Raw genomic sequence first — 23,422 nt, 5'->3', positions numbered from 1 at the left:
CGCTTTCCCCTCTTGTGGTTTCCAGCCACCAGTATTCAGCATAGAATCACAGAATTGTAGAGTTGCAAGGGACCCTGAGGATCATCTAGTCCAACCCACCGCAGGTGCAGAAATCTGCAGCTCTCCCATATGGGGATCAAATTTGCAACCTTGGTGCTATCAGTACCACACTCTAATCAACTGAGCTGTCCACATGATAAGCATCGCTGCCTCGAGTCGTAAGATTTCCTACCTGCTCTTCACTAGAAATTCACAAGGTATGCTACAACAGTTAATTTACAATGATAAGAACAGATAAAACCAAATGGAACCATTCCAAAAGGAACCAGAATGGTATTATGGGGTTGGACATGTGTCCTGAAGTTGTGATGCAGTTCTGATGGGCAAGAAGGGCCCTTTAAAATACAGTATGTGTTTTATGTAATGGGATTCATTGAACATTGGCTGCCTCCTCACCCTCTTGAACTCCAGAACTCTCTTCATGCTAGCAAGGATCACTGCTGCTTCTCTCCATGTGCCCACTGGAGTTCAATCCTTTCTCAACCTCACAGACATTCAGTGAAGCTGAATGTTCTTCCTTCACTGTTGGAAACAGAATACCTCTGAATATCAGTTGCAGGGAACCACAGGAGGGGAGAATTTCTGTTGTGCTCAGATCCTGCTTGCGGACTTCCCATTGGGGCATCTGACTGGCCACTGTGAGAGCAGGATGTTGGGCTAGGTGGGCCTATCATCCAATCCAGCAAGGCTCATCTTATGCACCTAAGTTAAATAACTTGGTGTTCCAATCTGCAAATTCATGAGCATCAGTTTGGGTCAGTCCTCTGCAAAAAGCAGATCCAACGAGCCCCTCCTCCTCCTCGTATGCTTGCTACCAACCAAAGCTTGTCAGCAAAGCAGCAACAATGAACCCCCAATTTATTGATCCACAGTACCTTGGAACATCTCAGAATTCCTAGTATTTCTGAAATGCCCAATTGCTTCATGACCAAAGAGGGTTGCATTTTCCTCCCTGGTGGAAACAGCAATTGTAAGAGAGACTGAAGCCCTCTAGATGCCAACTTCTATTTATTTGGATAAGACAATGATTTCCTACTCGCCCGCAGGCTACACAATTCCACCTTTCTTGCTTCGCAGGAGGAAATTCCTTTGAAGAACAATGAATTCCTGTTCCCTTAAAAAAAGAAAACCCTCTGTATGACTGTACTTTCCTCAAATTTCTAACCTAGTTTCCCAGTCCCCTGTGAAACGAGGTGGACAAAACCAGGCATGAAACCTAATACACACACACACACACACACACACACACACACACACACACCGCATCCTGATGCACTCATGCTAACTTGCCAAGCTAATGCCATAGAGAAAGTGGATGAAGAGAGGTTTTTCTCCCTCTCTCCTAAATACTAGAACTAGTGGACATCCAATGAAGCTGAATGGGGGAAGATTCAGGATAGAGAAAAGACAGTCCTTCTTCCTGTAGCACAGGGTTAATCTGTGGAACTCACTCCCACAAGAGGCAGTGATAGCCATAGACTCAAGTGGCCCTAAAAAGGGGGAGGGGTTAGCCAAATTCATGGAGAATAAAGTAATCATGCTCTGCCTCCATAGCTGCGCATTCCATCAGTTGCTGAGAATCATAAGCAGGGTATCACAATTTTTTCCTCAGGGTTACTTCTGAATTGGATTCATTGGCGCAGGAACTGTATGCTCCAGTAACTTGGTAGCTGGTGGTTGTTGGATGGTCCCAGGTTCAATCCCTGCTGGAATCTCCCTGCAGGAAAGGAAAGACTCCTGCCTCAAACCCTGGAAAGACACTGCCAATCAGTGTAGACTATAATGAGCTAGACAGACCAATGTAAGACAGCTTATTTATTTACAGCCAGGAGGATCGGGATCTTGCTTTTAGAGGAGGGGCTATAACTCAGAGGCAGGAGGTCCTGGGTTCAATTCCTGGCATCTCCAGGTAGGGCTGGGAGAGACTCCCTACCTGAAAACATGGAGAGCTGCTGCCTGCCAGTGTAGATAATACTAAGCTAGATTGAACCCAATTGCCTGTCTCTGTATATGGCAGCTTCCTATGTAAGCATCAGTTCTCAAGGAGGCAGACTGTAACTCAGTGGTGGAGCTTCAGCCTGTTTTTCAGAAGGCTGAGGACTAGAATCTCACTCTGTGTTTAGGGGCCGGGATATAGCTTAATGGCAGCACATTCAGAAGACTGATTTAATATAAGGCAGCTCCCTGTGTTCCTAAGAGATGAGGAACTTGACACTCAGAAACTAGGGCAGTGATGCACCAACATTTGATAGCAAGAGTACACTTGTTTGAAGAACAGATAAGTTGTTCCCCTGTACAATGAGGAGAACACAAATAAATAAGGGCTGCCTGGCCTCAAAAGTTGAGCACAGTCACTATCTTTCTGCACAAAGCACTGCGCCCTCGTGAAGATTCATCACCTGTTTGGTCCCACTTTCTCCTAATTTACAAGCTTTTTGGCAAGCATGTCCTATTATTTTCAGTAATGCACATTTTTTTTCCCACCACCGTGCCCATATGTGTGCGTTTTCAAACATGCTGTTCGGATAAGAACATAAGAAGAGCCTGGCTGCTGCATAAGGGCAAAGGGGACTCATCCAGTCCAGCATCCACTTCTCACACTGTTTGTCCAGATGCTTGTGGGAAACCAGTAAGCAGGACCTGAGTGCAACACCAGATCTCGCCCCCCCCCCCCGGCAGTTTCCAGCAACTGGGATTCAGAAGCATTGCTACCTCCAAATATGGAGGTAAAGCATTGCCACCATGACAAGTAGCCACCGGTTGCCTAATTTCCTCCATGGATTTGGCCAATCCTCTTTTAAAGCCCTCCAAACTGGTGGCCATTTCTGCCTCCTGTGGGAGTAAGTTCCATAGTTTAAGGACTTTCATTTATCTGTCCTAAATCTTCCAACATCTTAATTGGATGTCCTCGGGTTCTAGGGTTATTAGAGGGAGGAAAACTATTCCCTGCCCACTTTGTCCTTGCCATGCATAATTTTAAAAACTTATAACATGTCAACTTTTAGTCACCTTTTTTTTCTAATGTGGCAGCATTTTCTCAAATACTGCAGCCTTTCCTGATAGAGGAGTTTCTCTGTCCCCTTGATCATTTTGGTTGCCCTTTGCTGAAACCTCTTCCAGTTCTGCAATACAGTTGTACCTCAGGTTACAAACACTTCGGGTTACAGACTCTGCTAACCCGGAAGTAGTACCTTGGGTTAAGAACTTTGCCCCTGGATGAGAACAGAAATTGCGCTGCGGCGGCAGTGGGAGGCCCCATTAGCTAAAGTAGTACCTCAGGTTAAGATCGGTTTCAGGTTAAGAATGGACCTCCGGAATGAATTAAGTTCATAACCAGAGGTACTGCTGTATCATCTTTGAAGTGAGGTGACCAACTGGAGAACCACATTGCAAAAGACAGAGCAGTGCAGATTTTGAAGAATAATAATGTTTACCGATTTGTGCATTGGTTTCAGAGTTTAAACTGGCGTGAGGAGTGGAGGTCAAATCACCCTCTCCCTGTCCCTGCTGGCACTGGGGACATCTTAGCAGATTGCCTTGCTAGCAAACCGAGACCCATTTCCCCCTCAGAATTGGTTCCAAGTCGGTGGACGGTTTGACAGCTTCCATGTTTGTGTTGGACGTGCCTTTTGCTTCCAGCACTCCAACTGTGACAACAGTTTCCGTCTGAATGTTCCAACCCCCTGAGTGAGACACTACGGTGACCCGACGCCAACATTAATGCAAAACATGCTCGGTGACAAAACAATTTATCATTCCAGGCATTTTTTACGCCCAGGCACAAAAGAATAAAAATGCAGAAATTCAGAGATACTCAACACCAACATATACCTTACCACATGCATTGGTGAAGAGAACCTGTGTACTGCTGATGCAGTGGTTAGAGTGTCAGATTGGGTCCTGGAAACCAGGGTTCAATTATGCCACTCAGCCATGAAGCTAACTTGGAACAGCCACTACTACTCAGCCTAACCTACCTCACGGGATTTTATTTTTTAAAAAAAATTATTAAAGATTATTTTTGGTTTACAAAAGCACATGCCTTGCCTCTTTTTTCAGGTTGTAATGTACAGTCTTTCTTACAAATCAGTTACATTTGTTGTGAGACATTAGTGTTGAGTACTGTATAAGCTTGGGGAAGAAGAGGGGTGGGGTGGTGAGGCTTATATTATTTTGTATAGTGTACGTACAAAGTTTTGTGTCAGCGTCAACTGGGTAGGTTCTCTTATTACATTTCCTTGGTTGTGAGGTTTTGGGGGGCAGGGTGTGGTTGGTTGTCTGTGGTTGGCTGCAGTGGGGTTTGTTTGCGTTTGTGAGGGGGGGAGGGCTTGTTGGGTCAGGTATGCCAGATTCATTTGTAGGTTCTCAGTGAATTCTTGTTGTTGTCTTGTTGGGCTGTGTATGTGATAAGGGGGACCCATACTGGGGTGAAGGAGTCCTATTTGTCCCGGTGTCGGTTTCAGTTTATTGGTTAGCTTTTCTAGTAAGGCTGTTTCCCATACAATTTGATACCATTGGTCCATGTTTACTCCTGACAGGTCTCTCCGGTGCCTGGCTATGAGGCTTCTGGCTGCTGAGAGTAGGTGGGTTATAAGCTCTGAATAATGTAAGTGGTCATTATGATCTTGGAGATGTTCAGTAGGGCCAGTTCTGGGGTGAGTTCTAATACCTGTTTAGTTATTTTACACATCTCTTATAGGACTGCTGTCCAGAAGTGTTGGATTTTAGGGCATTCCCACCACATGTGGAGGTATGTGCCTTTGGAGGTGCAGCCTTTCCAACGTCTTGGTGAGGTTCCTGGGCGTAACAGCCACTCTGGGCGGCTTCCCAAAAAGTATTAAAATACAGTAGTCCATTAAACATTAAAAGCTTCCCTAAACAGGGCTGCCTTCAGATGTCTCCTAAAAGTCTGGTAGTTGTTCTTCTCTTTGACATCTGGCTTGCCAGCTTTTTATCTGGAGGTTTTGTGCTACGTGTTGGAATAGTGGGCGATAGGCCATGGGATTTAGTGGGGATGGGAATGGGGATAGCTTGCCTACTTGTCCCTTCCAGGACCATGTGGATTTGTGCATTGTTGTGGGGATTTTCTTTAGTTTGTTTTGGAGAAATGGATGTGCTGTTGTCCTCACAGGATCGTTGTGGGGATTAAATGATGACTAGGACCTGGGAGACAAGGGTTCAAATCCCCACTCAATGATGAAGCTCAGTAGGTGACCTCGGGCCAGTCACTGCCTCTCGGTCTAACCTACCTCACAGGGTTGTTGTGGGCATTAAATGAGGGGAAGAACCATGTGTGCCACTTTGAGCTCCTTGGAGAAAAAGGTGGGATATAAATGCAATAAATGAATAAGCAAATAAATAAAATATTCTTACTCTAACCATTACATCACATCATAGTGCTTAAAATGTATGGTGTGAATGTGGCTACTACCAACTCCATTCTTTAAGTCAACAACATGCCTTAATCCAAGCAGAACGGTCCATTTGTTACCCAAGCTTTCTATATCAAGTGCCCATAGTCTTAAACCCACAGGCAAATATACCCCTTTCCATCTCCCCGAAGCCTCATGCTCCCATTTTGATTAATGGTTTTCTAAAGTCATGCAAAAAAAATTTTTTTTAAAAAAAATGATGCTTTGGGGGCAGGAAATTAAAAACAAAAAAGTTTATCTTACTCCCAGCCCTTTAATCAAGTGCAACACAAGTCAAATTGTGGAGACCACTGATCCAGTTCCAAGCCTGCCTGGGATTATTTTTGCTGACTCAGGTTTTCTGATATGGTTGCCAGATTTTATTTTTATTTAGAGGAATCTGAGAATATCATGGACAAGCTGAATGTTATGGATGCCCTCTTTAAGAAAAATATTAATCCAGCAACTATTATTTTCAATTTTGACAGATTGTCCTACTGAACACTTTTTGCTCTCCTTTGGAAATAAAGGCTATCACTTCTGGCAGGCCCAATACTTGCCAGCTACCCTGTTGAAAAATGATGACATCAGCCTCCCAAAAGGAATCTAACTGGGGGTGGGGGGAGAGAGAATTAGTTCCCCATGTTACTCTGAATCATGCATTTTAGCTCAAAATAATAAATGGTCCTAAGCAGTCAGAGCTTGTCATAAAATGTGTGTGTGTGTGTGTGTGTGTGTGTGTGTGTGTGTGTGTGTGTTTTAGGTCTGGGCAATATATCAATATATCATCCAAAACCGGTTTGAAGTTCATAGTGTGATATTGGTTTCAGAATTTTTGACCTGGCAATATATCATGACTCATGATGTGTGTGTGTGTGTGCCCTGATTTGCCCTCCCAAAATGTTGGGGGGCATGCCAGTTTAGTAACCTGAATTCTGTGTGTATGTGATAAGAGGGTCAGAAGTACGTGGCTACTGGGTGAGGCCAAGGGGGTGGCGGGTGCATTTAGTCCAGCCTCCTGTTCTCACAGTGGCCAACCAAATGCCCCTTATGGGAAATCTACAAGCAGGATCTGGGCACAAGGGCTACTCTTCCCACCTGTGGTTCTTAGCAACTGGTATTCAGAGGCATTCTGGCTTCAACAGTGGAGGAGGAACATAATTAGAGCCCTGCTAGATCATGCCAATGGCACATCTAGACCAGCATCTGCTTCTCACAGTGGCCAACCTGTCGGAAACTTGCAAGCAGGATCTGAGCAACAGAAACTCTCTCCTCTTGCTATTTTGAGCCAGGAATCAAACATCGGAACAGAAGTTCATTTTATACGTCAACTCCCGAGTATCGTGAAATAAAGCTGCAGCAAAGCTCCCTCCAGGAAAGTCCTGTTTCCAATTATTGAGCTGTATTTTACTGTTTTACGTCTTGCCACAAAAATGTCTCATTTTTCAAACACACACACACACATATCCCAAGGATAACATATTCTGTTCCATTCTTATTTCAGACACAATTTGTGTGGGGGCAACCCAGGCACCCCACACATCCAAAGACCCACCTTGCCTGCCACAAGGGGTCTCTGGCCTCGCTGCCACTTCCCCAGCCGCCTCGTTGAATGGACGCCCAGGCAATGTTGGGGGGATTCACTCTCCATGGGCCTTATTGGCTAGCTGGGTTCCTCCTTGGATGGGCAGGCAGGTGGCGCAGTGTGGTCCCACTTGGCTCCAGTGGCAAGGGCTGGGGTGGAGTGCAGGCTCTGTGAATCCTCTACACCCTGCTTGTGCCCGTCCAACAGCGTTGGTGGCAAGCATTGGGCTAGTGTGGTGTGTTCTATTCACCCCACCGTTGTCTTTTGTAATTCTGGGACTGTCCCTGGAAAATAGGGACACTTGGAGAGTATGAGGTTTCCCTCCCACCAGCATTTTATTTTATTTTATTGCAATGTTTGAAGTGGGTCCTGAGTTAAAGGCTAGCCCATCCCTTCAAATTCTTGAATGCTTCTGGGATTTCCCATGGGAGAATTTAAGACACCTCTTTGTGAAACACAAAAAGAGCCTGGTTCCTGGATCATTGGTCCAGCATCCTGTTCTCACAGTGGCAAGTGTGCCGCCTTGCCCCCGCAATTGAAGGGGCTGGTGCCACGCGATGTGCATGAGTGACGTCAGGACACCATGTGACATGATGACATCATGCGCGCAGATCGCATGATGTGCTGATGTGTCGCGCATATGCCACAGGGCACACACACACATATATCCCAAGGATAACATATTCTGTTCCATTCTTATTTCAGACATCATGATATATTGGTATGTGACATTTTTGAAAGCCAGCTATCACCCAGCCCTAGTCAAGACTAGGCAAGGCAGGTAGGACTTGTGGTCCACACGTCTGGAGAGAAGTGCTCTGGCCAACCTTGACCTGCATATACACCATGTTATTTACTTGGCATATAGTCACTTACAGTTACTTGGGTCAGCTGCTTTGCCCATCTGGAGTTACTTGCTCATAAGGACATAAAAAGAGCCTGTCTGCTGGATCAGGCCAATGGACCATCGAGTCCAGCATCCTTTTCTCACAGTGGCCAACCAGATGCCCCAGTGGGAAACTCTCAAGCAGAACTAGAGTACATGAGCCCTCTCCCCTCCTGTGGCTTCCAGCAACTTGAATTCAGAAGCATTGTTGCCTTATAGTAGCCATCGAAAGCCTCCTCTTCCATGAATTTATCTCATTCTCTTTTAAAGGTTGGACCTAATGGTCAGGGGTCCCTTTACCCTTTACTTAGGGACGCCGGTGGTGCTGTGGGTTAAACCACAGAGCCTAGGACTTGCCAATCAGAAGGTCGGCGGTTCGAATCCCCGCGATGGGGTAAGCTCCCGTCGCTCGGTCCCTGCTCCTGCCAACCTAGCAATTCGAAAGCACGTCAAAGTGCAAGTAGATAAATAGGTACCGCTCCGGCAGGAAGGTAAATGGTGTTTCCGTGTGCTGCTCTGGTTCGCCAGAAGCGGCTTAGTCATGCTGTCCACATGACCCGGAAGCTGTACGCTGGCTCCCTCGGCCAATAAAGCGAGATGAGCGCCGCAACCCCAGAGTCGGTCACGGCTGGACCTAATGGTCAGGGGTCCCTTTTCCCTTTACTTAGGTTGTGGCCATTCAGTTTTAGGTGAAATTACACTGAGCTCTCCAGCTCCATTCTTTCTTTGACATCCTCAGTTTCGTTGATGAAATTTTGGAGGATATGTTAAAAACTGGGAGTATTCTGAATTCTTATTTTATATATGCATGTGCTTCAGTAGGAAGTTGCTGTAAATGCTTCTGAATTCCAGTTGCTGGAAAGAGCAGGAAGATGCTGGAATAGATTGCACTGGCCCAAACTAGCAGACTTATCTTATGTTCTAAGGGACAATTTAGCATTTTCTCCTGAATGAAGAAACAGACTTGTAAGAAATTGCACTCCCCTGATGGAGGCAGTATGCCTCTGAATACCAGTTGCTGGTTTTTTATGATTCCACAAGGCTCAGATAATATGGTTGAGAGAGGGAAGAGTCTCCATTTTAGCTCTGTTCAGAATGTACCAAGGAAAACCACTAACAATAGGTCCACAATAGGAATCAAAGTTCCCAGGATCTCAAATGCAATTAATCCAAACACAAACATGCCTGGTAATGTTCAGTGTCACACAAACAGAAGCCATATCCTTTAGGTCAAGAATGAGGGAACTCAACAACTCAGATAAGGAGGCAGGACATCCCCACCATCCTCTCCTAAAAGTCCTCTGATTGAGATGCAGCTGGATCCAAGCCCTGTCTTCTTGAATGCACTCTGCACACGCTTCCTGACCCTCACCAGACCCTAGCATTGACAGCCAGCAAGGAGAGGCCAGGGAGTCAGAGCACCATGGCCAAGACCTCCTTGGCAGAGTTTGCATTGCCTTTGGCTCCCTTTCTGCACTGCCTTCTTCTATACCTCTGCTCCAGATCTGTTTCCTGGATACCAGAGCACAGTCAAACAAACAGAGTGGAACAGGCTGTCTCTCACCCCTCAAGCAGACACCACCATGAGTCCCAGAATCCCAGCCCAGATAACAAATCTGGGTCAATGTCCTTTTGGATTATATCTTGCTGAGGCAGACTTTCGGCACTCAAGGAGCCAAATCCTACCCAAATACAGATTACCTTAAGAACTTAGTTGTTAGTTGGCATCTGTTTGTCTCAGGAGACAATTGAAGAGTGCACCATTGGAGGTAAAGTAAAAGCGCTGGAAAGTTACAGCACCTGCTGTGGCTACAGAGACCGATATGGGAGACACATGTTTTGTTGCAGCTGGGGCAGATGTTTGTGCTGATGCAGATGCACCATTGCATTTCTTCTCTCTGCGCTCCTCCCAGCGGCCATTCCCACTCTGGTCTCTGCTATGGATACCTGACCTGACTGTCTGCCTCTTTATAAGGGGGAGGCTTGCTGGCGAATGGGTCAGGCAAGTGGCCCATCTATTCCAGAGTCCTGTTCTCACAGTGGCCTCCAGATGCCTCAATGGGAATTCTGCAAGCAGGACCTCAGTGCAACAGCACTCTCCCCACTAGCAGTTCCCAGCAACTGGTATTCAGAGCCATACCACCTCTGTCTATGGAGGCAGAGCTCAGCCATCATGCCTAGTGGTTGCGAATAGCCCTCTTCTCCATGACTTTATTCAATCCTCTTTTAAAGCTATCCAGGTTGGGTGGCCATCATTGCCTTCAATGAGAGTGAGTTCCATAGTTTAACTAGTCGCTACATGAAGAGGGGCTTTTATCTGTCCTGGATATTCCAACATTCAGCTTCACACGGCATTGAGATCTCAGTCACACTCAGCTCTGTTATCAGCCTGTGAATTCCAAAATCTGTTGATTTAAGTTACCCATTCTTCCATTCTAAAGTTCTCCCCACCTCTACATCAGCTTGCACTATATGGTTTTCTTTTTTAACAGCCATCATGAATTTCATGAACCAGAATTTTAGCAGGAATTTCTCAATATGTAAACACATCTGCCTGACATATTTTTTTTTTTTTTTTGCAAAACCATTTCCCCTATTATAATGGATGTTCATACAAACATACAAATTTTGCAATGAATGGGGGAAATGGTTTTCATGCATATATGCAATGTATAAACCCTTTATCCTAGTATACACTAGGGCTGGGTGATATATAGTCCAAAACTGGTTTTTCATGATATCAGTTTCATAACTTTTGACCTGGCAATATATCATTAATCATGATGCGTGTGTGGGCACACACTATGCAAAAATCACAATGTGGGAAAAACTGTGAAGGTTGAAAACGAGATGTCACCCAGCACTAGGCAAAGGTAAAGGGACCCCTGGCTGTTAGGTCCAGCCGCAGATGACTCTGGGGTTGCGGTGCTCATCTCACTTTACTGGCCGAGGGAGCCAGCGTACAGCTTCCGGGACATGTGGCCAGCATGACTAAGCCGCATCTGGCGAACCAGAACAGTGCAGGGAAACGCCATTTACCTTCCCGCCAGAGTGGTACCTATTTATCTACTTGCACTTTGACGTGCTTTCAAACTGTTAGGTTGGCAGGAGCAGGGACCGAGCAATGGGAGCTCACCCCATCGCAGGGATTTGAACCACTGACCTTATTGCTTGGCTGGAAAATGGGATAACAAAATTCAGGAAAGTGTGAATTGCAAAGGATGGCTGTATTTCGGTTTGCATATTGCTTCAGAATATGCAAACTAAGTAGGTTTGTATTTATTTGTTTTGTTTTGTAAAAATTATACAGAGCTTGGTAGTAAAAAAAAAACACAACCTCAAATAAGTTTACAAAAAGATAAAACAGTAAGATTATCAGTAATAATAATTAACAGCGATAATTTAAGACTTTTGAAAAATAGCCTAAAAAACAGATCAAAACTTATATACATTTTCTAAGCATCTGGGCAAAGGTACATGTAAAGGGACCCCTGACCATAAGGTCCTGTCGTGACCGACTCTGGGGTTGCAGCGCTTATCTCGCTTTATTGGCCGAGGGAGCTGGCATACAGCTTCAGGGTCATGTGGTCAGCATGACTAAGCCGCTTCTGGCAAACCAGAGCAGCGCATGGAAACGCCTTCCCGCCGGAGCGGTACCTATTTATCTACTTGCACTTTGACATGCTTTCGAACTGCTAGGTTGGCAGGAGCAGGGACCGAGCAACGGGAGCTCACCCCATTGCAGGTATTCGAACCGCCAACCTTCTGATCGGCAAGCCCTAGGCTCTGTGGTTTAACCCACAGCACCACCCGCATCCTTTAAGCATGTGGGTAGTCTTGCCCAAACAAAATGTTTTTAGCAGGCATTGCAAATTGTACAGGGAAGAGAACAGCATGACATCAATAGCCAGGGAGTTCCAAAATGTAGGTGCTGCCACACTAAAATACTGAGTTGCTATAAAAGCAGAACTGAATTGAATTTATTTGCCAGCTACCTGGGAGTCATCTGACTCCTCAGAATGTCTTTGGGATGCTGATGCAGGCCTTGTGACACTTGGACAATGAAGCTGAGATTGGACAAAGCCATGCAAATCAAACATTGGTAAAATGAAGCAAAATGGAGTTGTTTCTCCCACCTGCCCCAAAGATAGGCACAGAATACAATTCAAAGCAATGGGGAGTTGGATAATACAGAAAGAGAGCTGTGGAGGCATGTACAGTGGTAATTTGAGCTGATGCAGAGAGACTTGGTCACAGAAGAAGGTCCAGTGTTCATTGTAGCATCAGGTGTTGTACAACTGAACTATGGCTACTCTCCTAAAAATAAAGTAAAATCCTAGTCCCTATGGTTCTGACTTCCTGTGTGCAAAGTAGGTGCTCTACCCACCAAACAACAGCCCTATCTATCCCAGGATCCCCATCCCCAGGCAAGTGTTATGCTGCAAGCCATACAGTGGACTCTATCCAAAGTCACAACAGGCAGAGGGATGCTTTCAATTATTCACCTGATATGTTTCAATCACATCCTGCTCAGAACAAACACTTTGCTGGGAAATCTCTAGAATTAACAACACAGCATTGACTGAGGTTTCCATGCCTCGGAATGCCCATCTTTGGAGAGGGAGTCTGTCGCCCCAGACAAGCCCCAGGGCTGCCCCTGTGACATCATCACCTCTCCAGTTTCCCAAGCCTATCTTCACACATGGGGAATGACCCAAGTTAAACAGAAGCAAATTCACACCCACAGTGACTCAGCCGAAGGCATCTTAACAGTATATCCCATTTGTCTGGAGGCTGAGTCTGTTTCCATCTTGGTTGATTCTAATCTCTTTCCACAGCTCCTTCAAGAAGGGTCCAGATAACCCAATGATAGTCCTTACTCTTTTTAAGGTTTCATACACTCCAACATTCTTTGGATGAAAATAGGGGCACTTCTCACTCCCCATTCCCCACCCCCAGCACAGAGAAGAAGGTTGGGTGAATCCTCTACACCCTGCTTGCGCCCGTCGAACAGCATTGGTGGCAAGCATTGGGCTAGTGTGGTGTGTTCTATTCACCCTGTGCACCCCACCGTTGTATTTTGTAATTCTGGGACTGTCCCTGGAAAATAGGGACACTTGGAGAGTATGAGGTTTCCCTCCCACCAGCATTTTATTTTTTTTTATTGCAATGTTTGAAGTGGGTCTTGAGTTAAAGGCTAACCCATCCCTTCAAATTCTTGAATGCTTCTGGGATTTCCCATGGGAGAATTTAAGACACCTCTTTGTGAAACACAAAAAGAGCCTGGTTCCTGGGTCACTGGTCCAGCATCCTGTTCTCACAGCGGCAAGTGTGCCGCCTTGCCCCCGCAATTGAAGGGGCTGGTGCCACGCAATGTGCATGAGTGACGTCAGCACACCATGTGACATAATGACATCATGCACGCAGATCGTGTTGCGCATAAGCCACAGGGCAGGCGTGAGTGACACAAGTATGCCACACGGACTGCTTGGTTAATGTAAGCATGTAATGCGGCATGTTTTCACTCCCCTGCAGATTTTGGGGAGATGTGGCCCCCTGCCTTAAATTGGGGGGGGCCCAGGCCCACCCTAGATGGTGCCTATGCACAGGGGCCAACCAGATCCCCTGATGGGAAGCTCTTGCATGCAGGACACTCCACTTGGAAGTTTTTCTTCTGAATATCATTTGCAATGGAGAAGCTGCATTAAAAAAAATAACCATTTAGCCTGCAGCCTCTGGTTGCAGATTATGTGCTTTTGCCTAACAAAGTCATGGCAAAGAGCTAAGGATGAGAAATGCATCTTGTACTACATATGAAAATATTTCCAACAACTGCTGTTAGCAGAAAGCCTAAAAGCTGTGTGGGCGGGATTCTCCCAACACAAAGCTCTATTCGGTAGTCGCTGAGGGTTTTAACTTTGTAAGTTGGCACCCTACAGGACCAGGACCGCAAGCCTGTAATATTAGGTCACTCCCCAGAGCCCCCCCTTCCCCCGCCCATGCAAGCCTACTCAGAGCCTTTCATCTGTCACATCTGGACGCCTGGCACACAGTGGGGGTAAAGCTGAAGGAAATGGGAATCACATTTCTTTCCCTTCAGTTTCGTTTATTTTGCAAGACAGCTTGGATTTGGGGTGGGTGACCAAGGCCATATTTCACATCAAATGCCACTTTAAACATTCACGGCTTCTTCTCCTAAAGCATCCTGGGAGCTGTAGTTTGTTTGGGGTGGTGAGAGGTGGTAGGAGAATCCTGCTTCTTCTCCCAGAACTACATTTCCCAGAGTTCCTGTGAAGAGGGATTGACTGTTAAACCACTCTATGAATTGTAGTTCTGGGAAGGGGAACTGGGGGCCTCCATAGCTCAATGGCAGAGCACCTGCTTTGCACAAAGAAGGTCCCAGGTCCCTGGTGGCATTTCCAGATAGGTTGTTCAGGAATGCCCAGGGAAGTAACGGGTGGGGGAGCTGCTGGCTGCTCATACCACCCTCCCTGAGCCAGCCCTGCACCACTTTAGGAGGCTGGGATCTAGAGCTGCTCGGGGCAGGCAGTGTGAGAAGGATACTATGTGCCCTTCAATCCCAGCCTCACCCTCATGCCACCCTCCCCAGATCCCAGACTCGAAAAATGGGTTGGTGTTGCTCTAGCAGCATCAGCAGCAAGGGCTGGGCTAGCATGCAGCAGGCTCTGTTTGCTCTCTGCACCCTCCGGTACATGTGTACCACCCAGGGGCTATGAAAACATGCTCTGCCCCTGCCTGAAGCCCTGCAGAGCTGCTGCCAGCTAGCATAGATGGTACTGAGGTAGCTGGACCAGTGGCAGAAAACGGATCCCTGTGTTCCTGTGTTCCTAGTGCAGTTATGAAACTCACTGGATGGTTCTTGACAAGTCACTCTTAGGGACACCACTGGATTCCTCTCCAAAAAGTGTTAGCAAACAGGGTCTGTCCTGCCAAAAATTCTGGCATGGCTTGTAGAACCTAGGAGAGATGCTGCAGCCCATGCCAGGGCTCCACAGCAGAATACCCATAAGGGTCTCCAGAATTTTCTAGAGTCCAGAGGCTTTCCAGTAAGGCAAAACGATAAATGAGGTCATAGAAACATGGAATTGTAGATTTGGGAGGGGTCCCCAAGGATCATCTAGCCCAATCCCCTGCAATGAAGGATTCACAGCTAAAGAACCCCTGGCAGATGGCTACCCAACCTCTGTTTAAAAACCTCCAACAAAGGATAAACTTTATTGTTGTTCCACTGTTGAATAAAGCTGGGCAATATCTGGTTTTCAACATCATGCTATTTCACTAGCTATACATTGTGATGTACAGATATATCATGATGTTTGAAATAAGGATGGAGCTATGTAGAGGCTGGCTTCACACTTTTTCCTGCATTGTGATTTTTGCATAGTGTGCGCACGCACACACACACACATGCCAGGTCAAAAATTATGAAACTGATATCATGGCATTGGACTTTAAAACAGTTTTGGACAATATATCGCCCAGTCACACTGTCAAACAACTCATAAAGCAGCCTTCCCAACCTGGTGTCATCTAATTACGGCTAGAGTATAACTCCCAGCAGCCCCCACAGAAGCTGCCAGCAGGCTCAGCAGCCTACATGTCCAATGAGCAGGGATGATGGAGTGCAACAACGTCTGAACATAGGACCACAGGAATCTGCCTTATCCTGAGTCAGACTATTAGTCTCTCTAGCTCAGGACCATCTGCACTAACTGGTTTCAGGTGGGGAACATCCCGAGTCCTACCTGGAGTTTCCAGCAGGAATTGAACCTGGGGACTCCTGGAAGCAAAGCAAAGCAAAGCAGATCCTCTACCCTGGAGCTACCGCCCTTTCACTACAATAGAGCAAGATTCTAATCCTCATTGTTTTGGATTATAAATAAGAGCCTGTCTTATACCAAGTGTCAGATCTGTTGGTCCATCTCCTTCAGTGTTGTCTACACTGACTGACAGCAGCTTCCCAGGGTATCTAAGATGAGGCATTCCCTAGCCCTACCTGGAGATGCAGGCGTAGATTGAACCCAGGACCTTCTGCATGCAAAGCAGAGCATGCAAATGCAGAGCCCCAGTTTGAGGGTCAGCCCTATGTAAAGAGCTTGTTTTATACACTATGAACAACCGTCCAGCACTACTGCCTGCAGAAACGAGAGGAACTGGCATTCAGAGGCATACTGCCCCAGTACCAGAGATCCAACATGGAGCATCATGGTTAGTAGCCACTGATAGCATTGTCCTCCATGAATGTATCTATTCTAAGAAACTGATAAGAAACCACTAAGGGAGCGTAGCCTTTGTGAGCCTATGTCCTGCTTGGGTACCGTTTGTGGATTTTGCATTAAGGGCATCTGACAGGCACTGTGATAATAGGATGCTAGATGAGGAATCAGCAGCAGCAGGATCTTATTATGTTCTTATGACTTGCAATAAACCTTGCTGTAACTGAATCCAAAGCAAACCATTGGAAGGGATCCCCAAGGGTTATGGACTCCAACCCACTATAATACAGGTGTCTCTGCTCATCACCCCGTCCTGTTATTTCCTAAGGCAGCAGAGACTTTCCTCTTTCTTCTCTACAAGTCTCCAGACCCATCGCCGGCACTTTGTAAATACTGTACATACATAAGAAGCAGTAGGAAGCCCAGAACAAATGTTTATCGCAAATATTTCACTTCATGGCATTTTCCAATCTCAAAACTAACAGTCCAACTTGTTTCTTTGAAAAACAAAACGTAATACTGTTCCAAAGATATCCTTATTGGAACAGTCTGGCTGATCTGGTTTCTATCCAGGTGTAACAGTAAGAAAACATCTCTTCCACGACCCACCAGTCAAAGGCAACACAGATCATGGAACATTTTTGGGCTTCTTTCATGAAACCCAGATCTGGGACTGGAGTAACATGATTTCCTGCGTTGGTCTCACTGACCCGCTCTGAGTTTTAGACGCAAGAATTTGTTTCCATAAAGTTCACTTAAGGCACATTAGGGGGCGTCTGTTTTCTAAGTTCATTTGAGTTTGCAAAGTTCCTGCCTTTGATCCCCAGATTGTTCCTCAGGAGCGAGGCGGGGGGCGGGAGTTTGCAGCTGGACACAGTTACGCTACGGAGAGATAATCCCAAGCAACAGACCTTTGCAAACTGTATAGAACATCTTCCGCAAGAAATCTTTCTCCCTCCCTAGAAACGGGTAAGAAACACTTTGCATTTCTGAAGTTTTCTCCTTTTGCCCGTCCCAGCCCTTGATAAACGGCATTCAAAGGACTGAGGCTGCTAAAATTATTTATGATAGTGCAAAAACAGTGCAAAACCTAGATTTGCTCCTGCATCTCTTTCAGTTGCTACTGCATATATATACTGTATGTATGTGTGTCTGTGTGTGAGAGAGAGAGAGAGTGAGAGAGAGAATATATGTGTGTGTGTGTGTGTGTGTATATATATATATATATATATATATATATATATATATATGGCAATTCCAAATCTAAGCACTGCCTCAAACCTTTCCCTCTATGAATCATGCATGAACACGATGGGGAAAAAGTAATTGCGTGACCCGAGGGCAAAAACTCTTTAAAAATAAAAAGAAGTAAAATAAACAATCTGCATCTATAGCAAAAACAATTGAGTTGTTGGTCCCACTTACCTGCGTGGCTCTGGGCTACTGAATAGAGAAGACACATTACTAGACTCCAAGGGTGAATGGACCTCATCACCCAAGTCCTCCTTTTCCATCTTGTGTGAGTATCCATCGTCCACCGAGACAAAACAGGGATAATTATTATTTTGCTTGTGCAAAAGACGCAGCCTCAAGCCTGGTGGAATATTCTTTCTTTCTTTTAATATATATCCCTCCCCACCCCCCAAAGGAATGTTCTCTTTACGAAGCCATGAGTTTGGATGCTTGGGATGGAAGAGGAGGAGACTGGACGTCTCCTTCCAGCTGCTCTGCCTCTTCTCCAAAAAGTCTGCAAAAAGTTTGCTTGGTGGCTGCTTTGCCGTTCCTTTCTTTCCTTAAGGGAGCCCACTGCTGTCCTCTTCCACCTCTGCCAGTGGCCCTCTGCTTGATCTGCCTTCCGGGGATGACTTTCTACACCGTGATGTTCCCCTTTCCCTTCTCTGATCTGGGAGTGAAACTTTTTTCTTTCCTCCTTCTCCTCTTTCTCCTCTTAGAGCAGATGAGGATAGGATGTCAATCCAGAAGTGCCTCGGCCAATCAGGATCTCGGAAGAGCCCTAATCCCCGCCTCTTCTTCCCTTCTCCGCAGATGGGAGGGGGAGGCGAGGGAAGGAGTTTGCAAAGAAAATTTTGTGTGTGTGGCAAAGAGAGAGGCCTGTCTTCCCCACCCTTTCAAGCTCCCCCTCCAACTAGGGCGTGAGAACAGGCAGGCAGAGGAGACCCCAGCGGGAAGTTTAAATCCAGTCGCGGGAGAATTGATGCATTAAAAGTGATGCATTTGAAAATAAAAAAATCGTGCATTTAAAAAATGATGCATTCAAATAAAATCACAGAGCAAAATGAACAAACATGGGGGTAGAAGAGACAGAGATTTCATCTGTTTAGCTGAGTGCTGTTTGCACTGGCTGGCAGCAGTTGGCCAGCAATGTAGAAATCTACCAAATCTGACTTTCTCCATAGGAACCTACCAAGCCCTGTGATCATCATGTAAGGCCATTCTTCATATGCCTTCTCCATGAGCGGTCCAGAGGGTGGCAACATGAGAACGGGCCTTTTATGCAGTGGTTCCCTGTTTGTGGAATGCTCACCCCTGGGACATTCACCTGGCACCTTCATTATACAGCTTTAGACACCAGGCTAAAATGTTCCGCTTCAACCAAGCCTTTGGCTCAGTAACATCCTTTGCAGTGGTGCCTCGGTTTTCAAACATAATCCATTCCAGAAGATGGTTCGACTTACGAAACGTTCAAAAACTGAAGCAGTTACTTCCGGAAGCATTTACTTACAGAAAACTCAATACGGAAGCCGAAAAGCATTTGAAAACCGATGCAGTTACTTCCAGGTTTTTGGCGTTCGAAAACCAGAATGTTCAACTTCCAAGACGTTCAAAAACCAAGGTACCACTGTATTCTGTTTAATGTGTTTGTGGGAGAGGGAGAGGGTGGTTATTGTTTTGTTTTAGTTTTTTATTACGTATTTTGTGGTTTTGCTTCTATTTTTATGTTGTTAACTGCCCTGATATCTACAGGTGAAGGGTGGTATACAAATTTAATAAATAATAATAACTTAATAGTTAGGAAGATCCTACTGGATCAGGCCAATGGCCCATCTAGTCCAACATCCTGTTCTTACAATGGCTGAACAGATACCCAAAAAAGAAGGCCATAAGCAGGATATAAGTGTTAGCAGATCTTGCAGCCTGCTCTTTTCTTTCTAGACCATTTAATTTTTTTCTCACCACCTGCTTCTCTTCACTTCACTTGAAATCCACTCCTCTTCTTTTTTGCTTTTTTGTTGGAGAAGGGCAGCTTAGATGAAAAGGCTTTTGGAAGGGAAAATTCAGGGAAACTTTGTTTGGAGTTCTAAATCAATGTCTGGGCCCAAAACCTGCTAGGAGAGCTTGCACCTTGGAGAATTAGATCACTTATGGTTTCTGGAGTTGGAAGGTTTTATTCATGCAGGAACTGTTTATAGGATGAGTGGAGATGAGATAGAGAAACAGCAGACATTTTGCCTCAACAAGTGGAGAGAATTTTTTTTTAATAGCTCAGCTTTTGGGGGTGGAGTTAACTTAAACAGAGAGCTACAAACTAATGCTGGCTAGATTGCTACACAAGCAATGCCCGCTGGTGGTTTAAAGTAAAACTTGCATTAACTACAAATTCAACAGAATGAAATGTATTAGCTTTTCTCCAGCACTGAATGCAACAGAAACATTCTCCTCTGCTTTGATTTCTAGCAGCTGGTATACAGAAACATACTTCCCCCAGCAGCTGAGATGGAAAATACAAAGAGTCTGCTGGATCAAGCCAATGGCCCATCTAGTCCAGCAGCCTGTTCTCAGAGTGGCCAACCAGATGCCCCGATAGGAAGAAGCTCACAAGCAGGAACCAATTACAAGAGCACTCTCTCCCGCTGTTGTTTCCAGCAACTGGTATTCAGAAGCATCGCTGCCTCCAACCATGTGGGTGGAGCATAGCCATTGTGACTAGTAGCCATCAATAGCCTTCTGTTCCTTCATGAATTTGTCAAATAATCTCTTAAAGCCATCCTAGTTGGTGACCATCAGTGCCTCCTGTGGGAGCAAGGAGTCAGCTAGACTGGTAAAGGAAAAGCAATTTATATGTGTTGTATACGCAATATAACATTGAGCCACCAGATGGTGATGTGGAATCCCGTTTTTCTCTACCTGTTTTCCCTGTTTAAATTCACAACTCTTTAAACTGAAACGTTGGATGTGTCTAGATCCAGCCCAAGTGCCAAAGTTTAACTGCGCTATGTGAAGAAGTCCTTTTGTTTACCTGTCCTTAAGCTTCCAACATTCAGTTTCATTGGATGCCCACACAAAGTCCTAATGTTATGAGAGAGGGAGAAAATCTTTTCTCTATCCAGTTTCTCCATGTCATTCACTTCTATCATGTCTCCTCTTATTCACCTTTTTTTTTTTTTTTTGTAGAGTACAAAGCTTCAGAAAAAAAGATGAGAGAGACTTATTGGATATGTTTATTATATGAGAATAAGAAGATCTGCAGCCCATTCAACCAAGTATGAACGTGAAATGTACATGAACATATGCACGGATTTTCATGTGTACTTTCAAAATAAAATAAAATAAATGCAAGCGTTGTTGGAAATGTGGAGAACCAAAGTTAAGATTTTAAATACGAGAAGTTGAAATGCACACATCCCTGTATCCCTAAAGGAAGTATCTCCAGCACAGTTTTGATGGAGACTCTATCAAGGTATCCACAAAATCTCCCTTTGCAGTAGCTGGTGCTTTGCCATTAAACTGAAAAGGTCACGATTCCAGACAATGAGCTATTTGTGCCGACCAAAATGAGGGGCGGGGGAGTTGCCCCACATCTGGAGACCAAAAAAAAAAAAGGAGAGAGAGATGAAGAATGACAAATATCAAGTGAATCACAAAGTTGGTCAGGACCTGCATGCTGTCATTTTAGAGGCCACGAATGCAGCCTAGCCAACTCCCCTCTTGATTTCTCCAGTGTGTCAAACGTATGGTTTTGTTGTGGTAAAAGCTGGAATCTTCCCCACTGGAGAGGATCACTTGAGCCCGAAGGGTCACTGACCTCCTTAGGAGCGTCCCAGTTACATAGAAATGTGCAAACCCACACCCTCATTTGCACGCCCTCTGACATTTCAGAGACAAAGATAGTTGCTAGTGGAGGCAGCCTTTATTCTTTTTTGTTTTTAAAAAAGATTTTGTTGGAGCAAATCAAACAAATCAATAAAATAAAAACAACCAAAGTGGAATAGGATGTTAGTGTATTTTGCTTATTTCTTGACAAACCATCATCCAGAATTTGCGCATACCTGAAATCTGTTTGTTGTGCCAGAGAGATATCTGAGTGCCAAAAGAAAAAGAAAAAGTTTCATCTCTCTCTCTGCTGATACTTTGCAACAACCCTACCTACACAGGTTTCTGAAGTTGTTACGTACGTTAGTGAACTGTTTTCAACCACAGTGTTCATTCTTAATAATCCATCTGGTGGTGGTAGCTAGAGCTAGGGACACCCTCCTGACCCCAAATCTGTGGCCAGCCTTGGGGAACACCCTACCCACATCTGGCCTAGGTCTGAATCAATTTGGGGACGGTGCTAAAAATTAATGGGAGGTTTTCAAACCCTAATTAAACACATATAAGGAGGACTTGGAGAACTTATTCCTGCTTAGAGCAAGAGGGTTCAAGTCCTGCTGAGGTCTGCTTTGGAAGCACCTTTGCTGCTTGCAGAAGAACATCACCCAACTACATCACCTAGAATTCAAGTCTCCAGGGCCTGATGAGCTGCAACCAAGGATTCTAAGGTCTTGGTTGAGCTGCAACCAAGCTAAGCTATAGCTTGTGGACGTAATCTTAGAATTCTTGGAAAACTGGTGAGGTCCCGGCAGACTGGAGGCAGGCAAATGTCCCCATCTTCTAAAAAGGGGGGAGGGGAAAGACTCAGGTGACTACAGACTGGTCAGCAGGAAAGTATAGGAGATTACAGTCAAGCATAACTATGCACAACTGCTAGTTAGTACATGAAGGGATTAAGGCCACAGAGCTGTATTTCTAGATAGACTCAGGGTAGGACCTGAACCAATGGCTTCAAGTTACAAGAAAGCAGGTTTCAACTAAACATGGGGAAGAACTTTCAGGTGGGAAAAGCTGTTCGGCAGTGGAATAAACTCCGAGAAAGAGCTGGTGGACACTCCTTCCTTGGATGTTTCAAGCAGAGGTTGGATGGCCATCTGTCATGGGTGCATTAGTTAAGGTTCTTGCATAGCAGGGGGTTGCAGTAGATGATCTATGGGATTCCTTCCAACTCTACAATATAATGCTTCTATGATCAGAAAAGCCTGCTGGATCACGCAGATTAAGGGAGAGGGCTCAGGCAGAGGAATCCCATGGGGGGTCACACCCATGTCCTTACCATTCACCCCATTCCATTCCAGCTGCTGCTGCTGGTGAATAGTGAAGCAGTGATAGTTTCTAGCAAAATCTTGAGAGTACTCATGAAATTCTCATGGGATCTCACTGCTGCTGCTCCTCAGTACAATACTGAACTGGATGGACCAAAGGCCTGACTCATACTATAAAGCAACTTCCTCTGTTCCTATTTTCTGGCAATTTATTCTTCTAACCGGAGAGACCAGAAATTGAACATGGGACCTCTTGCAAGCCAAACATGGGCCCAGCCACTGACCTCTCAAAACAGATCCACATTCGCACAGAGGTGGATGAACTTTTTGATCCTGAGGGCCACATTGCCTTCTGAGAAACCTGGGGGCCACAAGCAGAGCAAGGAATGCCAACAATAACTTTTAGTGCAGTAGGCTCCAGATTCAATCCCCAATTGCATCTCCAGGTAGGGCTGGTGAAGGCACTGTGCCTGACAGCCTAGAAAGCTGCTGCCACTCAGTGTAGACAGCATTGAGATGGATGGATCCATGCTCCTGTTTTTATCCAGTCCTTTATCCAGAACAATGAAGACTGGAATCTATATTTTCAGGGGAAGGGCCATGGTTCCTAAGCTGAGCACCTGCTTTGCATGCAGAAGATCCCAGCTTTGAGCCTCGATAGCATCTCCAGCTTGGACTAGGAATTTTCTCTACTTGAAGCTCTAGGGTGGCATTTCCACTCAGCATCAACAATACTGAACTAGATGGACCAAGAGTCTGACTTGGCATAAGGCCTTCCTTCCTACGAACTTCTGTTCTGTATTCAGAAAAATGACTAGAAACTTACTTTATATTATGGGGATGGACTACAGCTCTGTGCCAGGGCC

General features: G+C 45.4%; 1 protein-coding gene and 1 long non-coding RNA gene across 7 annotated transcripts in view; one reads left to right on the top strand and one right to left on the bottom strand.

The window, feature by feature from the left end:
- COL5A1 (collagen type V alpha 1 chain) overlaps positions 1-18,311 on the bottom strand; it is a 177,036-nt gene extending 158,725 nt beyond the window's left edge. The window contains exon 1 of one of the 3 annotated variants that reach the window (XM_083722005.1): positions 17,605-18,311. In XM_083722005.1, coding sequence (XP_083578131.1) covers positions 17,605-17,710 — 106 coding nt within the window. In that variant the 5' untranslated portion in view covers positions 17,711-18,311. The remainder of the gene's footprint in view (positions 1-17,604) is intronic. The other 2 variants (XM_083722007.1, XM_083722006.1) reach the window with 2 other exon arrangements.
- On the top strand, positions 16,873-21,412 carry LOC310836804. Of its 4 annotated transcripts, none has more exons than XR_014560203.1 (3): positions 16,873-17,148; positions 18,597-19,033; positions 19,876-20,582. It is a non-coding gene; the product is annotated as an uncharacterized lncRNA (long non-coding RNA). The 4 variants fall into 4 exon arrangements; XR_014560202.1 differs by lacking the exon at positions 18,597-19,033 and adding an exon at positions 20,593-21,412 and having other exon boundaries at positions 16,948-17,148; positions 19,876-20,239; XR_014560204.1 differs by lacking the exon at positions 16,873-17,148 and adding an exon at positions 17,566-17,698 and having other exon boundaries at positions 19,879-20,582.
- Positions 21,413-23,422: the final 2,010 nt, after the last annotated feature.

This window comes from Podarcis gaigeae (assembly GCF_964106915.1).
Source record: "Podarcis gaigeae genome assembly, chromosome: Z".
Taxonomy (NCBI): domain Eukaryota; kingdom Metazoa; phylum Chordata; class Lepidosauria; order Squamata; family Lacertidae; genus Podarcis; species Podarcis gaigeae.
Note: the sequence above shows the minus strand (reverse complement) of the source record. Positions and strands in the feature narration are given on the sequence as shown.